The 23,378-nt window shown below is 37.6% G+C and overlaps 1 protein-coding gene across 13 annotated transcripts in view; it reads right to left on the bottom strand.

Annotated features, from left to right (window-relative positions):
• TRPC1 (transient receptor potential cation channel subfamily C member 1) overlaps nucleotides 1-23,378 on the bottom strand; it is a 90,036-nt gene that overhangs the window by 4,192 nt on the left and 62,466 nt on the right. For all 13 annotated transcript variants that reach the window (XM_079101079.1, XM_079101076.1, XM_079101071.1 and 10 more), the window contains one exon: nucleotides 789-964. In XM_079101079.1, the coding sequence (XP_078957205.1) occupies nucleotides 789-964 (176 nt within the window). The remainder of the gene's footprint in view (nucleotides 1-788; nucleotides 965-23,378) is intronic.

Below are 23,378 nucleotides of genomic sequence, written 5' to 3'. Positions count from 1 at the left end.
AAAGTAACAAATTGTTGTTACATTACAGGAACACACAGATGTGCAATTCCACACCCTTTCTTCATTATTTTATTTAAGAATGAGGCAAGGGCCAGGCACAGTAGCACACAACTGTAATCCCAGTGGCTTGGGAGGCTGAGAAAGGATGAGCATGAATTCAAAGCCAGCCTCAGAAATTTAGCAAGGCCCTAAGGAACTCAGTGAGACTCTATCTCTAAATAAAATATTAAAAAGAGGGCTGGGCATGTGAATCAGTTACGCATCTGGGTTCAATTCCCAGCACCAAAAAAAAAAAAAAAAAAAAAGGCAAGGCATTCTGTCTACCTCATGACTGGTTGTTTCACTCCTTATGATTCATTAGAGTTGAAAAAAATCTTGTTCATAAGTTATAATGATTCTCAATTCTAACGAAAGTATTTAAAAACTGAGAGAATATTTGGTTGTAACAATAACTGAGAGTTGCTATCGACATTGAATTCTTAAGAGAGCAGAGCTGCTGAACATCTTGCATATATGATGGACAAAAGAACTGCCCCCAAATGCTGAGTATACAAAATGTCAAGAGTTGCTGTGTTCAGGAAGAGTGTCCTACAGAAGACAAGTGTAGCAACTTGGACCTACTAGTTCAGATTCTCTATGTAAAATAACTGCAAATGATTCATGAAAAATGAGTATTTGTTAAAGTTTATAAAAAGGAATTTCTTAGGAAAAACTTAAGCTCCATTTCTGTAGCCTCTAATTCATTTACAGAGAAATACATTTACTAAAAATTCTAAAAAATCACTCACGAATGGAAGGTATCATTGCTTTGCTGTTCACAGAAGATGCCCACACAGTCTTTCTGTTCTTTTGGAGTATAGCCTTTATCATAGAGCTGTGTCAGTCCAATTGTGAAAGAAAACAAAACAAGAAGGAACATTCCGAGAAATTTTCCAAAATCTTGTAACATCTGTCCCATTGAAATCTGTAGAATGTATTACATAGGTGTTTAGTAAAATTACCAGAGCAACTAGATATTAAATATTGAATTACCCAGCAATAAAGGAAGACAAAACATGATCCACAGGCAATCTCTTTTATTTCATTTGGTTGAGATAGTCCAGCACTTTGAAAAAAAAAACCCAGCTAACCAAAAGGCATTCTAATCATGACAACGATGTGAGCGTTGGATGGCACAGTCCCTGAACCAGGACCAGGTCTGCAGAGGACGCTGCTGCTATGGAGGTAGAGGTAGAGACAAAGAAAAATTTTAAAGGTCTAACCTGCAAGGGATACAAGGAATATATATGCCCTAATTGAATCCAAAAGGGAATAAATGCTTCTATTTAAATAGCTTCTTAAAGTTTGCAAATATAAAATCATTATGACACAAAGTATTTAATTTGATTTTTGCAACCAATTCTAAGCCAATTCCTAAAGAACAACATTTCCTCCCTCAGGTCTGCAGTGATTCCTTTTTGCTGACAAGATCAACTTACTTTCACTTTGGTTCTATTATAAGAAAGAATGTGTGTAAGCCAAATGGGAGTGTCCAGTATTAATAATGAATATTAAATAAATATCTTTTGTGATTTACACACATATAGGGCATCTGGGAGTTTTAATCAAACCTAATTTCATTCTCCTTTATACTCCTTCCACATCTGGGAATCAGGTACAATAAATCGTAGTGTCTAAATTGGAATTACAAATGGGGGGGGGTGGGGATTTGACAGTACTTTTTTGACCCAGCAATTCTACCCCTAAGAAGGTAGCCAATAGGAATTAAAAAAATGCATGTACAAACAATAATTTTCAATGGAGTACTGTTAAAGGTAGCAAAAAAAATTGGAACATTCCAAATATTGTTTTTAAAAAAGAACATGTGCTGGCCTAAAAAGTTACATAAAAAACATTAAATCAAAAAGTAGTTCATAGAACATTTTATAGTTGTATACACAAAAATTCCCACTGCTATCTTTTTAAAGAACCAATTCAGTGTATGGTTTAATATGCATAGGAAATTTCTGGAAGTTTACCCAAGATATTGTTAAAAATGTTCATGGAAGGCAGGACTAAGGGTATAGAAAAAAGGCAGACTTTCTCGCTTTATATTCCCTTTGAGTTTTCTTTACTACATGCTTTCGTTACTTTTAAGACAGAAATACTAGTGTTTAAAAATAACTCTTGCTCAAATTTAACTAAATGTATTTAAAAAACCAAATCCAGCTTTGAATAAAATTAATTGACCCAGGCCTGACAACACACATGCCTCCTGCCAATGATACAAAATGGCTGCCACAGACAAGTGGCAGAGCTCTCCAGTCTACTAAATGAGCTAACTAAGCAGAGCTTTTAGGCACATCACAAGCTAGTAATCCAGATTCTGCAACAGTGACAATGCCATGTGGTGCTTTTCAAAGCATGCTTCCCTCACTTGGCTCCCCTGCAAAATTCTGACAGAAGTAGGGACTGTTTAGAATCAGAATATCAGCTCAAAATATATGAGAAAGAGAAGAAATACATTTCTCTCTTAAATGTAATTAATGACAGCTTTATTGGGTCGCCTTGAAAAAGAAAAAACATTCATCCAGATTGTGAGGGCTAGAATAAATCTACAAATATATTTATACTGATAGAGACCTTAATAACTTATTCCTGTAAGAATACAGTAACTGCTTTTTATAACTACAGAAGAGTATCCTTGAAGAAAGCTAGACACTGTAAGCTTATAGGTAAATACAGTTTTCCAAAAGCGATTCTATATGATAATTTTAATTTTTAAAACTTAGTAAAAAGTATGTTTTAATTTAACATTACAAAATTTTAAAGATTAAGTATAATCAATTTCTACATAAAGGTGAACAATATTGAATGACTTTTAAAAAGCATGATATTAGTTCTTGTATATCAAAGTATTACAGTGGATATCACTAAGGTGAATAACTGGCTTGAAAACTCAGTATTCATGTGAGAGGCAAACATAAAAACCAATAAATTTAGACTGAGAAATATTACAAAGTTTATGCATTTATAAATGTGATAATCATGCTTTTAAAATATTTCCTTATTTAAAAATTATTTGACAGTTTTGAGGAATATAAAAATTGTAAAATGAAAAGGAAAAGATAATTAAAATTTCAATAAATTAAAATTAAACTAAAATTTAGATAGGAGTTCATACTAGTACACACAGGAGGCTGAAGCAGGAGGATTACTTGAGCCCAGGAGTTCAAGGCTAGCCTGGGTATTACAGTGAGATTCCATCTCAAAACAAACAAAAACAAAAAGAATATTATGAAAATTACAGCCAACTACTGAGTTAATGTATCTTTAAAAACGATAGTATCAAATGATACTCAGGTGATGAAACTATGTATTTTTATATTGACTGTGCATCATAAGATAAACATCCATCTGAAAAGAAAAAAAATACTGAGGTTATTATAATGATCATATCTTTTTGATCTATTAATACCATTTCTGGAGACTTATCCTTAGGAACTACTTTAATGGAGGCAAAAAACTTCATATATACAGAATTATGTAGAGCTGTAAAAACAAGCTAAATTCCTTGAATTTTAAAGGTTGATATCATTAGGATTCACATCAAAGAATGGTATCATTAGTTCACTAAATTATAAAAGTAGCTGACAAAAGGAAGCAATAATGACAACTTCTAGTCATTCTTCCAGTCCTTCCAGAATAAAGTCATAATTATCTGCGTAAAATTTCTATCTACTCAATCTACCCATGTTCAAAATGTGGTGACATTTAAAATTCCTGGCACAGAGACCCTCAGAATCCAGCCCAGTCTTTTTCAGCCTCAGCTCCCTAACTCCAATGGTCCACACGTAATGAACGTCCTGTCCTTCAAGGACACCACTCCGCACTTCTGCATGTTACTCTTCTTCTCTTCTTTGCCAGGGAAGCTTCTTTCCCTACAAGACTCATCAAATGCCACTTTCTCTCCAGAGCATTTCTGATTCCCTCCAGGTCCTCCCTCAGTCAAGCTTCCAAAGTAACTGTTTGTTATTTCTAAAACTGATTTTTTACTTTATATTAACATGTGTGTTTGTCTCCTTTACAGTCTTTTTACACACACACACACACACACACACACACACACACACACACACACATTTAGTGGACACAATACCTTTATTTTGTTTATTTTTATGCGGTGCTAAGGCTTGAACCCAGTGCCTCATACATGCTAGGCAAGTGTTCTACCACTGAGCCACAGCCCCAACCCTTCTCCTTTACCATTCTTTAGGGGCAAGCACCATGTAAACTCCAGAGCCTGGCACGTTAATTAAAATGTTGAACACATAACTACCTTTCATATACCTTTTATTTAATTATTTATGATCTTTCAAGAGCTATTGCATATTTCTTATCTCCCCTTTGAGGTGGGGAAAGCCAGAATTACCTCTATTGCTCCGAATGACAAAACTAAAGCTCAGAGAGATTGACTCAAATGCGCAGGGAAATACAACTGACAGAGGGCAGAATGGATTTCTGCTTCTAACTCGTTGCAAGTACTTTTCTACAACATCACTTTGTAGATTTATCTTATCTCTCCATTACAAGTTTGGGGTTAGGTACAATTGGGAGGGATTTCACTCTCACATAATAGTTCCTGCACACCAAAAATTGTTGAATTAATTTGTGAATGAATATCCAACAAAGACGTAATTGTTAATTAACCTGGTGAATTAATTAACACCCAGTTCTTCTAATACTGTGTGCTTGCCTTAGTTCCTGATCTATAAATAGAATAAAAGGGATAGTCAAAGGTTGCATCAGATTTACCCAAATGCTATTTGTCACAATTCAACCCAATCTATTTAGTCAGTATCCCTAAGGGCAAGACCTGAGAATTTAGGTTAAACACTGTCCCCAGGTGGTTCTGCAACCTGCCAGTTTGGGAACCCCTAGACTACATGAGCTCCAGCTCTGACATTTTATGCTTCTTTTTTTTTGGTGCTGGGGATTGAACCCAGGGCCTTGTGCTTACATTTTATGCTTCTTAAAAGAAGATTCACTTCCAAGTATACCCTCAAATGCAAAGCACCTGAAATAGTTCTTAACTCATTAGAAACAGCAATAATATGCCATTTATATTACATAAACTATTAAATCAATCTGATAATTATCCAATAAAACCAAATAACTCACTACATATAAAGTATGTACCCATATTTCAAGCACATTATTAACCTTCCAAAATTTCTTGGATTATTTCTCAGCTCTTCTATAGTCAACTAACTATAAAGGGAATAGAAGAATGGATCTAGTCATTTATGGGAAGTCCACAATGTGTCTGGTACTCTGCTATACATACTATACACACTAATTCATTTAATCCTCACAGAGAACACATACAGAAACAGGCTCACAGAGATTAAGCAACAGTGGATGACGGAGCAAGACTTTGAATCTAGCTGTCAGAATCCAAGGGGTGTTCATCTATTTTAATATTAGTAATCCCAATAATTAGACCAAACAGAAATGCAACACATTTAGGGAAAAGCACTTTCAACTGTAAATGTCGAGGCCTACGGATGCATGCACAGATAGATCTTTAAGGACCTCCTTCCTGCATTCTCATTTGCGAATCTCCACTACTCCTTGCCTGAATCCACTGGGGACCCTCCTCAGAGCACGCTAATCAAAATACGTGGGCCTTCAGATGAACTCTCTGAAACTGCATGATATGGGACACATCCCTACGAAAGAAACACTTCTACTTCTGGGAAAGAAATGGTCCTCTTTATCTTTGAAGAAGTTGGAAAGGAAGTTTGAGAAGGAAAAGGATTAATACTTGAAGTTTATAAATAACCTTCTTTTCCCTCCTTAGTTTTTCCAGATGTGAGGCCTACAAGGGTGAGGTCAAGGCAGCTTGGAAAAGAAGCTGGAGGGGGAGACATGCTGCTTTTGAAAGAGCTGGTTATCACAGCACTGAAGAAAAGGAGATGATATTTTAGTGGGAAGACGAGAAAAGGAAAAGTAAAGGAAAATGGGCCCAGCTGACCTTACGACTGTGGCACTTTACCACTCAGTCTTATCAAGTTGGATGATAAAGGAAAGTAGTAGGTTTCCCTTTGGATAGATCATGGACTCCAGCGTTCCTTCAACAGCAGGAGTAAAACTCCTAAGGGGTTGCTTTCTCTGAGTCTTGCTTCTTTCTCCATCCTTCTGGACCACATTCCACCCTACCACCTGCCAAATTCAGCTAGAACCTTCTCACTATTTGGCATCTGCAGCTGTCTTCAAAATAATTATATAGAAAATGATTACAGCAGAGAGCTTTATGAATCTAAGTACAGGATTTTCATCTTTCTGGGACTATATGTGATATTCAAAGACATCTACTTTCAGTGAATTTATTTGCAAAGAAAATTTTAGCTTGCTATAGGATTAAAGTTCTATTTTAAAGAATACTACAGCAGCTGCTAAAGTCACTGTAGCTACTATTTCTTGAGCATTTGGTGTAGGCCAAGTTCTGTTTGCACAGATGGTGTTTTTTTTTTTTTTTTTTTTTTTTTTTTTCCTATTTAAAAGAATGAAAAGAGAAAGGGAGAGAAAATGGAAAATAAAAACAGAATCAATGCCACCATAATGTTGACTTTTTTTTTTAATTGGTACCAGGGACTGAACCAAGGGGTGCTTAACCACTGAACAACATCCCCAGCACTTTTAAAATTTTATTTAGAGACAAGGTCTCGATAAGTTGTTTGGAGTCTTGCTAAGTTACTGAGGCTGGTTGTGATTATGAGCATGCTCATAATCTTTGTGCTAGCAAGAAGACTACCAGTTGAGTGCAGTGGCGCATGCCTGTAATCCCAACAACTGGGGAGACAGGCAGGAGGATCACAAACTTGAGGTAAAAAAATGAAAACAGGATGGGCTGTAGTCCAATGGTATAGTACCCCAGGGTTGATCCCAGGTACTGAATTCTATTTGTCTTCCTAAATAAGATAAAGTAGTTCAGTGAATGTTGTTAGATTCTCCTCTGTTTAGGTCTTTAGAGCAAAAAAAGTCAATGAAAGATAAAATATGCCCATCTTCTTTGGGGGACTTACAGTTTTAGAAACATTTTTTTTTTCCTTTTCAACTGGTGGACAAGATTGAGAATGAAGCCCTTAAACCTCTACATCATGGCACAGCCTGACCTATGATGGGCCAGTCACTATATTCCTAGTGCTTGGTACTTATTAAGCACTCAATAAATCTTTGTTAAATGAGGTACTGGCTGTAATTGATATTACAGCCACCTCAGCAGGTCATACCTGGATTCCAAATCTTCTTCCTCCTCCGAATGGGAAGGAATCAGGGACCTAGCAGCAAGTAGAGTTGAGGAGCAGGTGGAACCATGAACATCACGACTTGGGTTCAAAGCACAGCACTGAGAGGAAGCATGCAGGATCTGAGGGGTCCTACCCTAGGATCAGGTGGGAAGGCAGCATGCTGTGTACATGCCTTGTCCTTTCTTGTCTAATCACTCAATTCTGTGTTAAAGGCAGAACTGAAACATGTAGATATACTAGGAAGACCTTTGAAAAAAACCCTATAATAATGCATGCTCACAGATGGTTACAGATGTTACCACACAATAAAAGCTAAGGACTACTATTCTGTAGTACTAAAGCATGGTGAGGCAATTTAGCAAGTGGTTAAGACTGGCTTTAGGGTTGGGGATGCAGCTCTGTGGCGGAGGGCTTACTTAGCATGTACAAGGCCTTGGGTTCAATTCCCAGTGTTACAAACAAACACAAAAACAAACCTAAACATTGGTACTGGAGCTAGAATTCCAGTTCTGTTACTTATCAGCTCTATGTGACCTTGTCTCTATGCCTCAGTTTCTTTCTTTGTAAAATGGAAATAAAAGAGTATGCCTCAGAATTGCTGTAGGGATGAAATGAGGTAATAAATGAAAATAAGGATCTTAGATCTGTTTCTGGCACATAAGGGCTCAATAAATGTTTGCTGCTGTGGTAATAAATATTACCACATTATTTACAGATTCTACCTTCACTTTTTTTTTTCCTTAAAAACATAAACATTATTGAGTCATGTCCAAATGTGGTTCTTATCTCTGCTGAAATGGAGTAGTAGTATCCTTCATAAAAGCAGGACAGCCAACTTCAGGTTGGCCTCTGGAGTCAGAGAAATCAAGTTCAAGTCTTGATTCTACCACTTACTAATTCTGTAAACTTTAGTTCCTCTAGACCTTACATTATCCATATATGAAATGTAAATAAAGTTAACAAGAATAACAAGGGTTGTGATGAGCCTTAATGAAGTGAAAAAAGCTTGGCACAGTGCCGAGCCCACACAACATACTAAATAAATGTGAGCTGACATTATCTTGCATGAGCAGCTACAGCATCAGTTAGGACATTTCCCATAGCTTTTCCTTATCTCACATTGTTAGGCACTTGTTTCTTCTTAACCACAGTGGGCCACTTTTCCATTTCAATTGGCACACATTCCTTAAGTACTGCTATAACAAGGCAGTGAGTAAAGAGTAGAAAATGAAGATATACTCCCCACACTCAAGTACTTTTTAGTTTAGTAGGAACAACATAACTTTACAATTTAAGACAGCTATGTAGAATGTGCTCATTAGGACTTCAAAGCATTCATACATAAGAATTTGCCATAGAACTGGAGACTATCATGCTAAGTGAAATAAGTCAATCCCAAAAAACCAAAGGCCAAATGTTCTCTCTGATATGTGAATGCTAATGCATAATGGGGGGGAGGGAGAATAAAAATTCATTGGATTAGACAAAGGGGAATGAAGGGAAGAGGAAAGGGGAAGGGAATAGGAAAGACAGTAGAATGAATCGGACACAACTTTCCTACGTGCATATAAGAATACAGGACCAGTGTAACTCTACATCAAGAATGGGATCCTAATTAGAATAAGTCATACTCCATGTATATATAATATGTCAAAATACACTCCACTGTTATGTGTATCTAAAAAGAACACATTTAAAAAAGAAGTTCAAAGCATTAATTCATAGGATGGAGGCATTCATTTCATGAATAGTAGTAGAGGAACAGATTTCCTAATTGCTGGTACACTAAAGCTGGCTCATGTTCCCTCTCCTAAACACTCTATAGGCCCCACATTGTCCGCACGTGCTAAAGGCTTAATTCCAGCATCACCTCTTCTGACAAGTCTTTTCTGAAGTCATAGACCAAAATAAATGCCCCTTCTCTGGTCTCTCTTTTATAGCACTTACCAGTTTAAATGCATACATTGTTTTGTCTGTCACACTCAACAGACTATGAGATCCTTAAGATGAGACTGTGGCTTATTTGTTTTAGAATTACTAGTGGAGTACCTACCAGGCACTCAGCAAATGTTTGTTAGATGAATAAATAAAATGCCAACAAGCAGAGGATGTGACAGGGACATTCCAAACAGGGTAAGAACATAAAAAATGATATGGAAGTGGAAAAGCACACTTGTGAGGTTAATGACTGGTCTTGGCCTGGGTGAAAAAAAGATATTTCAGGAAGGGACAAGGAGATGAGTACAGTGAGAAATGACTAGAAAGTAAGTCGGGACAGACTATAGAGGGCCATCTTCCCAAAGGGAGTTCTGAGCTATAGGTCTACCTACAGTGTAAGTCACAAATTTTATGAATATAACCATGAAATGTCGACTACAAGCATGAAGGACTCAGTCCCTGCTGAACATATGATCATTTCACACATTTCACTCCAGGATAATTCTGTGGCACTGATTTGCATGAGACAGTCCCAGTTTACAATTGTTGTATAAACTTAATAATTAATAGCACCCTTTTCTTTACCCAAAGAGTCTCCATTTGAATGCTGAACCTGCTCATTCAAACTAAAGGAGAGATTTGTATCCCCATTACAGGTTATAAAAGCAGTTAAAATAAGTCTCTCAGCGTCTAAATCTGAGAAATGTAGAAAAAGCACATTAGTAAATGAAGATAAATTTAACAAAAAACTGCAGTAATCACATAAAAATATTATCTAATATGGCTGGTTCTATACTTGCAAAAAATGTTGCACTTTTGCTAAACGAGTTAACTGTTTTATTGCAGTTTCTTTTGCATTTCTTTCAGTTTCACATTCATAACTGGATCACTCTATTATAACTGTGTTCCACACTTATAAAGAAGAAAATGAAAATAAAACTTACAAATTTTCTACATAAAGTTACATTAGAGTAGTTTGGCATTACTATGAAATAAAAATCTATCGTGTTAGCTGGGCATGGTGGTGCACACCTGTAATCCCAGGGTCTTGGGAGGCTGATGCAGGAGGATTTCGAGTTCCAAGCCAGCTTCAGCAACTTAGAGAGGTCCCAAGCAACTCAGTGAGAATCTATCTCTAAATAAAATACAAAAAAGGGCAGGGGATGTGGCTCAGTGGTTGAGTGCCCCAGGGTTCCATCCCTGGTACCCCCCCACCAAAAAAAAAAAAAAAAAAAACTACCATGTTAATAAGACTACACTGGAAAATAAATGTCTTTATTCTTGTTTCTCTAAGGATTGACATCACCAAGCCCTGAATTCTCATTCCCTGACAGACACACCAACACAACAGTAACACACAGATCAGGAACAAGGCAAGGATGTTTACTCTTTTTTTCTTAATATTTTTTTAGTTGTAGGCATACACAATGCCTCTTTTTAATTTATTTTATGTGATACTGAGGATCAAACCCAGTGCCTCACACATGCTAGGTGGGCGCATTACCACTGAGCTACCACCCCAGCCCTGGATGCTCACTCTTGACACACCAGTTCAACACAGTACTTGAAGTGTGACTGAAAACAATCAGGGAAGAAAAAGAAATAAAAGGCATATTGGAAAGTAAAAAGTAAAATTGTCTATGCTTGAAAAGGGCATGATCTCATGTATAGAAAACCACAAAGACTCCACAAACTGTCAGAACTAAGAAATGAATTCAATAAAATTCCAGGATACAAATTAAGTAAATAACAGTTGCATTTCTATACACTAATAACCCAACTATCTGAAAAGGAAGTTGGAAAAACAAGCTCATTTATAACAGCATGAAAAAGAATAAAATAGTAATAAGCAAATAGAAAAGTAAAAGACTTGTGCACTAAAACTATACAACGTTGATGAAAAAAATTAGATTTACAAATGGAATGGCATCCCATATTCCTGTATTAGAAAACATAATGTTGTTAAAATGTCCATTATAATGAAACTCAAGGACAAATTCAATGTGATTCCTATCAAAACCCAATAGCATTTTTTTCAAATATAGAAAAAAAATTCTAAAATTCATATGATGCCAAATAGATAATTCTGAGGGTGAAGAACAAAACTGAAAGCAACACACTTTCTGATTTCAATATATGCAAAGTTACAATAATTAAAACAGTGGGATACTGTAATAAAGACAGTAGACCAGAGAGACATATAGACCAATGAAGCAGAATAGAGTCTAAAAATAAATCCATATATATCTACCAACCATGGTGCCAAGAATACACAATGGGGAAAAGGTAGTCTCTTCAGCAACCACTACTGGAAAAATTGAACATGTGCACCCAGAGAAGAATGAAATCTGTCCCTTGTATCATACACAAAAATCAACTCAAAAGAGACTAAAGTCTTAAACATAAGACCTGAAACTACAAAATTTCTTGAAGAAAACATCTATGTTCATGAGGCTGGTTTTGGCAATGATTTCATGGCTACAACATCAAAAATATAGGCAACAAAAGCAAAAAGACATAGATGGCACAAGTTAAAACTATTTTGCACAGCAAAATAAATAATAGAGTTAAAGGTAACCTATGGAGTGGAAGAAAATATTTGAAATTATAAAGTTGATAAAGGGTTAATTCCCAAAATACATAAAGAACTCATACAATTAAATAGCAAGACCGAACAAAACAAAAATAACCCAATTAAAAATGGGCTAAGGACTTGAATAGCTATTTCTCCAAAGAAGATATACAAATGGCCAACAGGTATATGAAATGATGCTCGACATCAGTAACCAATGAGATATCACTGCACATCTGTAGGGACATCTATTATAAAAACATTAATAATAAAAAAGACAAGTAGTAGTGAGGCTGTGGAGGAACAGGAACCCCTGAACACTGCTGGTGAGAAACAAAATGGTAGAGCAGTTATGAAAAATAGTATGGAGTTTCCTCAAAACATTAAAAATAAACTACCATATGATGGAACAATCGCACTTTGGGGCATTTATCCAAAGAAATTAAAATCAGCATCTGTAAGAGAGATTAGCAGTCCTCTGTTCACTGTAGTACTACTCAAGATAGCCCAAATGTGGAAACAATCTAAATATCCAACACAAATTAATGTGGTATGTATGTACACACACACACACACACACATACATACACAAATGGAATATTATTCAGCCTTAAAAAGAAGTTCTGCAATATATACAACATGGATTAACTTGTTCAAATCAAGAAGTATAAAATTTCATTTTTGCAAGATGAACAAGCTCTAGAGATCTGCTATAAAACACTGTGCCTAAAGCTAACACTTCCTAAAGATAAAATTGTACATGAGTTTTGCTCTTATGGACATTTCAACAATATTATGTTCCCCAATCTGTTTATGGAATGTCTTTCCATCTGTTTGTACCTTTAACTTTTTTCATGAATGTTTTGTAGTTTTCAGTGCACAAGTCTTTTACTTTCTATCTAACAAGTTTTGACATATGTACATATCCATGAAATCATCACTTCAATCACTATAGTAAATGCATCCATCAGTTTCCTTATGCCCCTTTATATTTATGTATTTCTTAACAATTTAACATGAGTAAATGTTATTACAGTCCTATCTTTTGCATATGTATCACTGATGAAGTTTTTGAGCATCTTGTCTCCAAACCCATTTTTTTCTGCAAGGCTTCTGGCTTTTATTGCACCATTTTTCTTAAGTTAAAAGTGATTTTTTTTTTATGGTGTTAAAAAAATTTGTTATTAACATGTAGGAGAATGAAACTAGACCCTTACCTCTACTGTGCACAAAAATCAACTTAAAATGGATCAAAGACCTAGGAAATTAGACCAGAAACTATGTAATTCCTAGAAGAAAACTTAGGGTCAATGCTCCAGCAAATAGGAACAGGCAATAACTTTCTCAATAGGACCCCTAAAGCTCAGGAAATAATGCCAAGAGTTAATAAATGAGATAGCATCAAATTAAAAAGCTTCTGCAAAGCAAAGGAGACAATCTGGAAGATGAAGAGAGAACCCAGAGAATGGGAAAAAAAATCTGATAGCTACTCTTTTGACAGAGGATTAATATCTAAAATATATAAAGAACTCGAAACACTTAACATCAAAAAAAAAAGAAAAACCCAAATAACCCAATCGATAAATGGGCAAAGGAACTGAACAGGCACTTCACAGAAGAAGAAATATGAATGACCAACAAATATATGAAAAAATGTTCAACATTATTAGCAATAAGGGGACTGCAAATCAAAACTACACTGAGATTTCATCTCACAGCAGACAGAATGGCAGTCATCAAGGACACAAACGATAAGGGGCCAGGGATGTGGCTCAGTGGCAGAGAGCTTGCCTGGGATGCATGAGGCATCAAGTTTGATTCTAGCACTGCAAAACAAACAAACAAAAACCCAATAATACATGCTGGAGAGAATGTGAAGAAAAAGGGACACTTTCACAATGTTGGTGGGAATGTAAATTAGTATAACCACTATGGAAATCAGTACGGAAATTCCTCAAAAGAGGAGTCATGAAACCACTGTATGAATCAACTACTCGGCTATACCACTCTGTTGGGAGCCTCGAATGAATTGTGAGCTTGTCTGCACCATCTCTAAGCAGATGTGTGCCCCTTGGAGAACTCTCGGTGTTATCTCATGATCTGAGATTGCTCCACTGCCTTGGCAACATCCTGCTCAAAGAAACTTCTGTGATACTGCAGAATTTATTGGTTCACACAGTCCTAGGCTTCAAATGCAACTAGCTGGTGGTGGAAAGAGATACCAGTGTGCCCAACTAGCCTTGAGGTGCCAGTTGCCTGGGGGAGGAGTAATTACTGCACAAGTGGTAGGTCTCCCATCAGGCCAGCTTCCCCGCAGCCCATGGCTTCTTGTTTGCCTTGAGGAAGCCTGCCTCATAATAAACTCTTTGATGTGTTTCACTATAAAGCATGCACGGGCTTTCTCCCTTTGCTATCATCAGACCCATCAGGTCTTTTCCACCCGTCAAGCCCCGGCTTAAAATACATTTCTTGAGTCCTTTGTTTTTATTTCTTAATACTGTTTTTAAGTAGGCCCACACCTCCTCCATATGGCTACTGATTTTCCTCCCTGTGCAGGTCATGGTGAGACCACTCCTCTGTATTTATTCTAAAGAATTAAAGTCATTGTGCTATAGTGATACCCATGGTTATAGCAGCACAATTCACAATAGACAAATTATGGAACCAGCCTAGGTATCCACCAATGAATGAATGGATAAAGAAAATGCGATGCATATACACAATAAAGTTTTATTCAGCTATAAAGAAGAATGAAATTATGTCATTTGAAGGAAAATGGATGGAACTTGAAATCATTATGCTAAGTGAAATAAGCCAAACTCAGAAGGTCAGTGATCATATATTTTCTCTCATATGTGGAAGATAAGAGGAAAAAGGAAAAGAAAAGAGTGGGGATCTCATAAAAATTAAGGGGAGATCAGTAGAGGAAAGGGATCGGGTTGGGAGTAAGGAAGGGAACAGGGAAATGCTGGAGGGAAAAACATTTTGGAAGTAGTCAGAATGTAATTGCAAATATTTGGCCATTTATGGAGGGAGAAAATTTATTTCCTACCTCATTCATTTACTGAACAAGTATGTAGTGAGATTCTATGAATAACAAACATTGATTTTTACTAGGAGCTGGAGGCGGAGCCTTGAGTAAAAGACATGGTTCCTACTCTTAAGAGTTTGTTAAATTTTCTCCAACTTTCAATAAATGTTATGAGTTATGAAAAAAACAAGTAATGCCATGAAAACAGTTATGATTTGCTGAGGCTCACTGTATACCAAGTACTCTGTTCATTATTTCACCTAAAATATTTGTAACTGATAATGCTGTAAGAAGTTTAATACTAATAATAATTAATGATAATTTATGCCTATATTACAAATTAATGGAGAGAGGTTCATCAGAGAAGTTAAATAATTTTTTGGTTATCATACAGCAGGTAAATAGTGGAAGTAAGATTTGCATTCATTTTTCTTTTCTCAGGGTCAAGATTTTTTCATACGAAGTAAACTCAATTTACATTATTACAGATTATATACTACAAGTAGAATGATAAGCTTAATGATGTACTGATGTTAACTTCCAGTAAAATTTTAAAGAAATACCAGTAAATAATGCTGTATTATCAACTTTGTGGGGTATAAGGTTGTAAAAATTTAATATTATTTTAATTAGTGTTTGTAAAAAGAGCCCTAACAAATTTGGAAATTTTTATATTAAAAGATTTTTTAATAGATTTTTAGTGGGGGGAAATGATTTTTTATGTTGTCATAACGTAAAAATCTCAAGTGGGTAAACATTTGAGTATCTTACCACAATAAGATTTAAAAAAAAAAAAAAAAAAAAAGAATAATTCTTTAGGTAAAAGATTAAAAATGTGACTCTAATTCAATATCTATTTTTCCTTTTTTCTAACTAACCCAAATCTTAAATTTTTGGAGGCAATATCTCAACTAAAATTACTCACATTCTCAGACTTTTTCTAGCCACAAATAGCCATGTTATAAATTCTGGTCAATGAGATATAAGTAGAAGTATTTGACATAGCTCCAGGGAAAGCAATTGATTTTTTTTTTTTTTATTGTAAACAAATGGGATACATGTTGTTTCTCTGTTTGTACATGGCGTAAAGGCATACCATTTGTGTAATCATAAATTTACATAGAGCAATGTTGTTTGATTCATTCTGTTATTTTTTCCCTTCCCCCCACCCCTCCCACCCCTCTTTTCCCTCTATACGGTGCTTCCTTCCTCCATACTTGTCCCCCTCCCTAACCCTAACTCTAACCCTAACACTAACCCTTCCCTCCCCCCCATTATGTGTCATCCTCCACTTATTAGTGATATCATTCGTCCTTTGGCTTTTTGAGATTGGCTTATCTCACTTAGCATGATATTCTTCAATTTCATCCATTTGCCTGCAAATGCCATAATTTTATCATTCTTTATGGCTGAGTAATATTCCATTATATATATATACCACAGTTTCTTTATCCACTCATCAATTGAAGGGCATCTAGGTTGGTTCCACAGTCTGGCTATTGTGAATTGAGCAGCTATGAACATTGATGTGGCTGTATCTCTGAAGTATGCAGATTTTAAGTCCTTTGGGTATAGGCCAAGGAGTGGGATAGCTGGGTCAAATGGAGGGTCCATTCCAAGTTTTCTAAGGAATCTCCACACTGCTTTCCAGAGTGGTTGCACTAATTTGCAGCCCCACCAGCAGTGTATGAGTGTACCTTTCTCCCCACATCCTCGCCAACACCTGTTGTTGCTCGTATTCTTGATAATCGCCATTCTAATTGGGGTGAGATGAAATCTTAGGGTAGTTTTGATTTGCATTTCTCTTATTACTAGAGATGTTGAACATTTTTCCATATGTTTGTTGATTGCTTGTAGATCTTCTTCTGTGAAGTGTCTATTCATTTCCTTAGCCCATTTGTTGACTGGATTATTTGAATTCTTGGAGTAGAGTTTTTTGAGTTCTTTATAGATTCTGGAGATTAGTGCTCTATCTGAAGTATGATTGGCAAAGATATTCTCCCACTCTGTAGGCTCTTTCTTCGCATTGCTGATAGTTTCCTTTGCTGAGAGAAAGCTTTTTCGTTTGAATCTATCCCAGTGGTTGATTCTAGCTTTTATTTCTTGTGCTATGGGAGTCCTGTTAAGGAAGTCTGGTCCTAGACCAACAAGGTGAAGATTTGGACCTACTTTTTCTTCTATAATCTGCAGGGTCTCTGATCTGATTCCGAGGTCCTTAATCCATTTTGAGTTTAGTTTCGTGCATGGTGAGAGATATGGGTTTAGTTTCATTCTGTTGCATATGGATTTCCAATTCTCCCAGCACCATTTGTTGAAGAGGCTATCTTTTCTCCATTGCATATTTTTGGCCCCTTTGTCTAGTATGAGAAAATTGTATTTATTTGGGTTTGTGTCCGTGTCCTCTATTCTGTACCATTGATCTACCTTTCTATTTTGGTACCAATACCATGCCGTTTTTGTTACTATTGCTTTGTAGTAGAGTTGAAGATCTGGTATTGCAATACCCCCTGTTTCACTCTTCCTGCTAAGGATTGCTTTAGCTATTCTGGGTTTCTTATTCCTCCAGATGAATTTCATAATTGCTTGCTCTATTTCTGTAAGGTACGTCATTGGGATTTTAATTGGAATTGCATTGAATTTGTATAGCACTTTAGGTAGTATGGCCATTTTGACAATATTAATTCTTCCTATCCAAGAACATGGAAGATCTTTCCATCTTCTAAGGTGTTCTTTAATTTCTTTCTTTAGTGTTGTATAGTTCTCATTGTAGAGGTCTTTCACCTCTTTTGTGAGATTGATTCCCAAGTATTTTATTTTTTTCGAGGCTATTGTGAATGGGGTAGTTTTCCTAATTTCTCTTTCTGAAGATTCATCACTTATGTATAAAAATGCGTTGGATTTATGGGCATTGATCTTGTAACCTGCTACTTTACTGAAATCACTTATGAGTTCTAAGAGTTTTCTGGTGGAATTTCCAGGTTCCTCTAAATATATAATCATGTCATCAGCGAACAGGGATAGTTTGAGTTCTTCTTTCCCAATTCGTATCCCTTTAATTTCTTTGGTTTGTCTAATTGCTCTGGCCAGAGTCTCAAGAACGATGTTGAATAGAAGTGGTGAAAGAGGGCATCCCTGCCTTGTTCCCGTTTTTAGGGGGAATGCTTTCAGTTTTCCACCATTTAGAATGATATTAGCCATGGGCTTAGCATAAATGGCCTTTACAATGTTAAGGAATGTTCCCACTATCCCTATTTTTTCTAGTGTTTTGAGCATGAAGGGGTGCTGTATTTTATCAAATGCTTTTTCTGCATCTATTGAAATAATCATGTGATTCTTGACTTTAAGTCTATTAATATGGTGAATTACGTTTATTGATTTCCTGATGTTGAAGCAACCTTGCATCCCTGGGATGAAACCCACTTGATCATGGTGCACTATCTTTTTAATATGTTTTTGTATGCGATTTGATAAAATTTTGTTGAGAATTTTTGCGTCGATGTTCATTAAGGATATTGGTCTGAAATTTTCTTTCCTTGATGAGTCTCTGTCTGGTTTAGGTATCAGTGTGATATTGGCTTCATAGAATGAGTTTGGGAGGGTTCCCTCCTCTTCTATTTTATGGAATACTTTGAGAAGTATTGGAATGAGCTCTTCTTTAAAGGTTTTGTAGAACTCGGCTGAGAACCCATCTGGTCCCGGACTTTTCTTTGTTGGTAGGCTTTTGATGACTTCTTCTATTTCAGTACTTGAAATTGGTCTATTTAAATTGTTTATGTCCTCCTCGTTCAGTTTAGGCAATTCATATGTCTCTAGAAACCTGTTGATGTCTTCGAAATTTTCTACTTTGTTGGAGTACAGATTTTCAAAATAGCTTCTAATTATGTTTTGTATTTCAATCCTGTCTGTTGTGATATTTCCTTGTTCATTCCGAATTTTAGTGATTTGGGTTTTCTCTCGTCTTCTCTTTGTTAGTGTGGCTAAAGGTTTATCAATTTTGTTTATTTTTTCGAAGAACCAACTATTTATTTTGTCAATTTTTTGTATTGTTTCTTTTGTTTCAATTTCATTGATTTCAGCTCTGAGTTTAACTATTTCCTGTCTTCTACTACTTTTGGTGCTGTTCTGTTCTTCTTTTTCTAGGGCTTTGAGCCGTAGTGTTAGGTTGTTTATTTGTTGAGTTTTACTTCTTTTATTAAATGCGCTCCATGAAATAAATTTCCCTCTAAGTACTGCTTTCATAGTGTCCCAGAGATTTTGATATGATGTTTCTTTGTTCTCATTTACCTCTAAGAACTTTTTAATTTCCTTCCTAATATCTTCTGTTATCCATTCATCATATAATAGCATATTGTTTAATCTCCAGATGTTGGAATAGTTTCTGTGTTTTACTCTTTCATTTATTTCTAACTTCAATCCATTATGATCTGATAGAATACATGCTAGTGTCTCTATCTTCTTGTATTTGCTAACATTAGCTTTGTGACATAATATATGGTCTATTTTAGAGAAGGATCCATGTGCTGCTGAGAAGAAAGTGTATTCGCTCTTGGTTGGATGGTATATTCTACAAATGTCCGTTAAGTCTAAATTATTGATTGTGTTATTGAGATCTATGGTTTCTTTGTTCAATTTTTGTCTGGAAGATCTGTCCAGTGGTGAGAGAGGCGTGTTAAAATCACCTAGTATTATTGTGTTGTGGTCTATTTGGTTTCTGAAATTGAGAAGGATTTGTTTGACGTACATAGATGAGCCACTGTTTGGGGCATAGATGTTTATGATTGTTATATCTTGCTGATTTATGCTTCCCTTAAGCAGTATGAAATGACCTTCTTTATCCCTTCTGACTAACTTTGGCTTGAAGTCCACATTATCGGAAATGAGGATGGATACTCCAGCTTTTTTGCTGAGTCCATGTGCATGGTATGTTTTTCCCCATCCTTTCACCTTTAGTCTATGGGTATCTTTTTCTATGAGGTGAGTCTCTTTCAGGCAACATATTGTTGGATCTTTCTTTTTAATCCAGTCTGCCAGTCTATGTCTTTTGATTGATGAATTCAGGCCATTAACATTCAGGGTTATTATAGAGAAATGATTTGGTTTCCCGGTCATTTGGTTCATTTTTAAAATTTTGTTTATTTATTTGTTTGACACAACTTGTTTCCTCCTTTATTTGACAATTCCTCTAGGATAATTCCTCCCTTTGTTGATTTGCTTCTTTGTTTTTCATCTCTTCCTCATGGAATATTTTGTTGAGAATGTTCTGTAATGCTGGCTTTCTTTTTGTAAATTCTTTTAGCTTTTGATTATCATGGAAGGATTTTATTTCATCGTCAAATTTGAAGGTAAATTTTGCTGGGTATAAGATTCTTGGTTGGCATCCATTTTCTTTCAGGGCTTGAAAAATGTTGTTCCAGGCCCTTCTAGCTTTTAGGGTCTGGATTGAAAAATCTGCTGATATGCGTATTGGTTTCCCCCTGAATGTAATTTGGTTCTTTTCTCTCACAGCCTTTAAAATTCTGTCTTTATTTTGTATGTTAGGTATTTTCATTATAATGTGCCTTTGTGTGGGTCTGTTGTAATTTTGTGTATTTGGAGTCCTATAAGCCTCTTGAACTTGATTTTCCATTTCATTCTTCAGATTTGGGAAATTTTCTGATATTATTTCATTGAATAAATTGTTCATTCCTTTGGCTTGTTTCTCTAGACCTTCCTCAATCCCAATAATTCTTAAATTTGGCCTTTTCATGATATCCCATAGTTCTTGTAGATTCTGTTCATGATTTCTTACCATCTTCTCTGTTTGTTCAACTTTGTTTTCAAGGTTGAATATTTTGTCTTCAATGTCTGAGGTTCTGTCTTCCAGGTGTTCTATCCTATTGGATATGCTTTCTATGGAGTTCTTAATTTGGTTTATTGTTTCCTTCATGTCAAGGATTTCTGTTTGGTTTTTTTTCAATATCTCTAACTCTTTATTGAAATGATCTTTTGCTTCCTGTATTTGCTCTTTTAACTGTCGATTGGTGCGATCATTCAATGCTTGCATTTGCTCTTTCATCTCATCGTTTGCTTCTCTGATCATTTTAATTATGTACATTCTGAACTCCTTTTCTGTCATTTCTTCTGCCATGCTGTCATTGGGTTTTATTGATGTAACATCTAGATTTGTTTGCAGCATTTTCTTTCCTTGTTTTCTCATATTGTTCAGGTATCAGTGGACCGCTGAGATATTGCAGATTTCCTCTATTGACTTACAATGTCCCTGAAGATTTCTATATATATCCTCCCTTAGCCTTCAGTAGGCTGAAGTCATGGAGGAAGTTGATAATGCGGTGCTCCACAAGGAAGCTGCCTCTCTAGGAGTGGTGGCCTTCAGGTGGGGTATAATCCCTGCTAGTGGGCAGAGGTGCCTCCACTTGTTAACCAATGGTCATCCAAAGGGGACCTAGGCTGCGGGCTGAGGCAAGGCCTGTTTGGGCCTGAGTCTCTGGTTTTACCGTCCTTGTGGGGAAACCTCACCCAGCAGGGAAGACTCACCCGGTGGGGAGGTCTCACTGGTCAGTTCCCTCCTAGAGGTTCCCCTCAATTTACAGCTACCGCCTGGGCTGGGCTGCCTTCCTCTGCAAAGTTCCCAGGGGCCCGGCCCTACCTCCTGGGCCTGGGAGCCTCACCCTTTGCAGATGAATCTCCTTAGGCTGCCCCTCCTCAGAGAATTTGCCCACAGGCCTGGAACCTTCGCTCCGCCCTAAGCCTGTCTCTGTGCAGCTCTTCCACCCAGAAGCCTCCTAGATCCTGGGACCCTGCTCTGCACCTAATCGCCTGGCTGTGTGGCCCCTCCTCTGAGCAGCCACCTGTGGCCCCGAACAATCGCTCTGAGTCCCAGAGACCTGCCACAGGCCTCTTCCTCCAGACAGCCGCCCAGTATTCCGGTGCGGTCACTAGGAGTCCAAGAAACTCACTTCGTGCCTCCTCCTCCCACCAACCACCCGTAGCCCGGGGCAATCAATCACTCCGAGTCGAAGTGACCCTCCCAGTTCCTCCTCCTTCTCCAGATAACCCCCCGGGTGTTCAGGAGCAGTCCCTCTGAGTGGCTCTGAATCCACATGACCCGCTGCACGGGTCCTCTGGGCAACCGCCCGGAGCTCTGGTGCGGCCACTCAAGACCAAGCGTCCCACCACGCTTCTCCTCCAGGCAGCCCCCCTGTGTTCAGGAGCTGTCACTTTAAGACCAAACAACTCACCACTCGTCTTCTCCTCTGAGCAGCCGCCTGGAGCGCTAATGCAGTCACTGCGAGTCCAAACGACCTGCCGCGCTCCTCCTCCTCCTCCTCCTACTCCTCCGGGCAGGCCCCGGGGTTCAGAAGTGGTCTGCGTCCAAACAGCTCGCCACGCAGCCCCTTCTCTGGCAACCGCCTGTAGCTCTGTTGTAGTCACCCGAATCCAAGCGGCCGCGCTCCTCTTCCTCCTCCTCGTCCTCAGGGCAGGCCCCGGGGTTCAGAAGCGTCGTTCTGAGTCCAAACAGCTCGCCGCGCGGCTTCTCCTCTGGCAACCGCCTGTAGCTCTGGTGCAGTCACTCCGAATCCAAGCGGCCACGTTCCTCCTCCTCCTCCTCAGGGCAGGCCCCGGTGTCCTGAGTCCACACAGCTCTCCTCGCCACTCCTCCCCTGGGCAGCCGCCGGAGCCCCAGTGGTTGCTCCGAGTCCCAGCGCTGTGCCGAGTGGCCTCCTTTACAGCGCTCCCAGCTGTCCGAGTTCACTGCTCCAGCTGGGGGAGGGGCGTCTCGCCGGCAGTTCTACTTCACAAAGTTTCCTACGTTCCGGGACCACCGTCCCATCCGGGATGCCTCCCCAGGGGGTGAGAGTCACCCGGCTGCTTTGAGTTGGTCCCAAGCGTCTCAATATCTCCTCTTTTGAATCCTGAGTCCTGGAGCAACATGAAATGCAGCCACCCTCTAGGCCGCCATCTTGAAACCCCTCTCAGCAATTGATTTTTGATAAGAAGGAAAAGAGAGCTGGTCCCAAGTTCTCTGTTTTTTTTTTTTGTTGTTGTTCTTTTTAGATATATATAACAGTAAAGTGTATTTTGACTATTATACATACATGGAATATAACTTATTCTAACTAGGATCCCATTCTTGTGGTTGTACATAATGTAAAGTTTTACTGGTAGTACATTCATATATGAAGATAGGAAAGTTATGTCAGATTATTTCCTCTGTCTTTCCTATTCCTTATCCCCCACCCTTCCTTTCATTCCCCTTTGTCTAATCCACTGAACTTCTATTTTTCCCCTCCCACCTTGTTGTATATTAGCATCTGCATATCAAAAAGAACATTCAAACTTTGGTTTTTTGGGACTAGCTTCTTTCACTTAGCATGACAGTCTCCAGATCCATCCATTTACTGACAAATGCCATAATTTTTCTTCTTTATGGCTGAGTAAAGGTTCATTGTGTATATATATATATATATATACCACAGTTTCTTCATCCATTCATCTGTTGAAGGGCATCCAGGTTGGTTCCGTGGCTTAGCTGTTGTGAATTGAG

The sequence above is a fragment of the Sciurus vulgaris genome (genome assembly GCF_902686455.1).
Source record: "Sciurus vulgaris genome assembly, chromosome: 10".
Lineage (NCBI taxonomy): Eukaryota > Metazoa > Chordata > Mammalia > Rodentia > Sciuridae > Sciurus > Sciurus vulgaris.
Note: the sequence above shows the minus strand (reverse complement) of the source record. Positions and strands in the feature narration are given on the sequence as shown.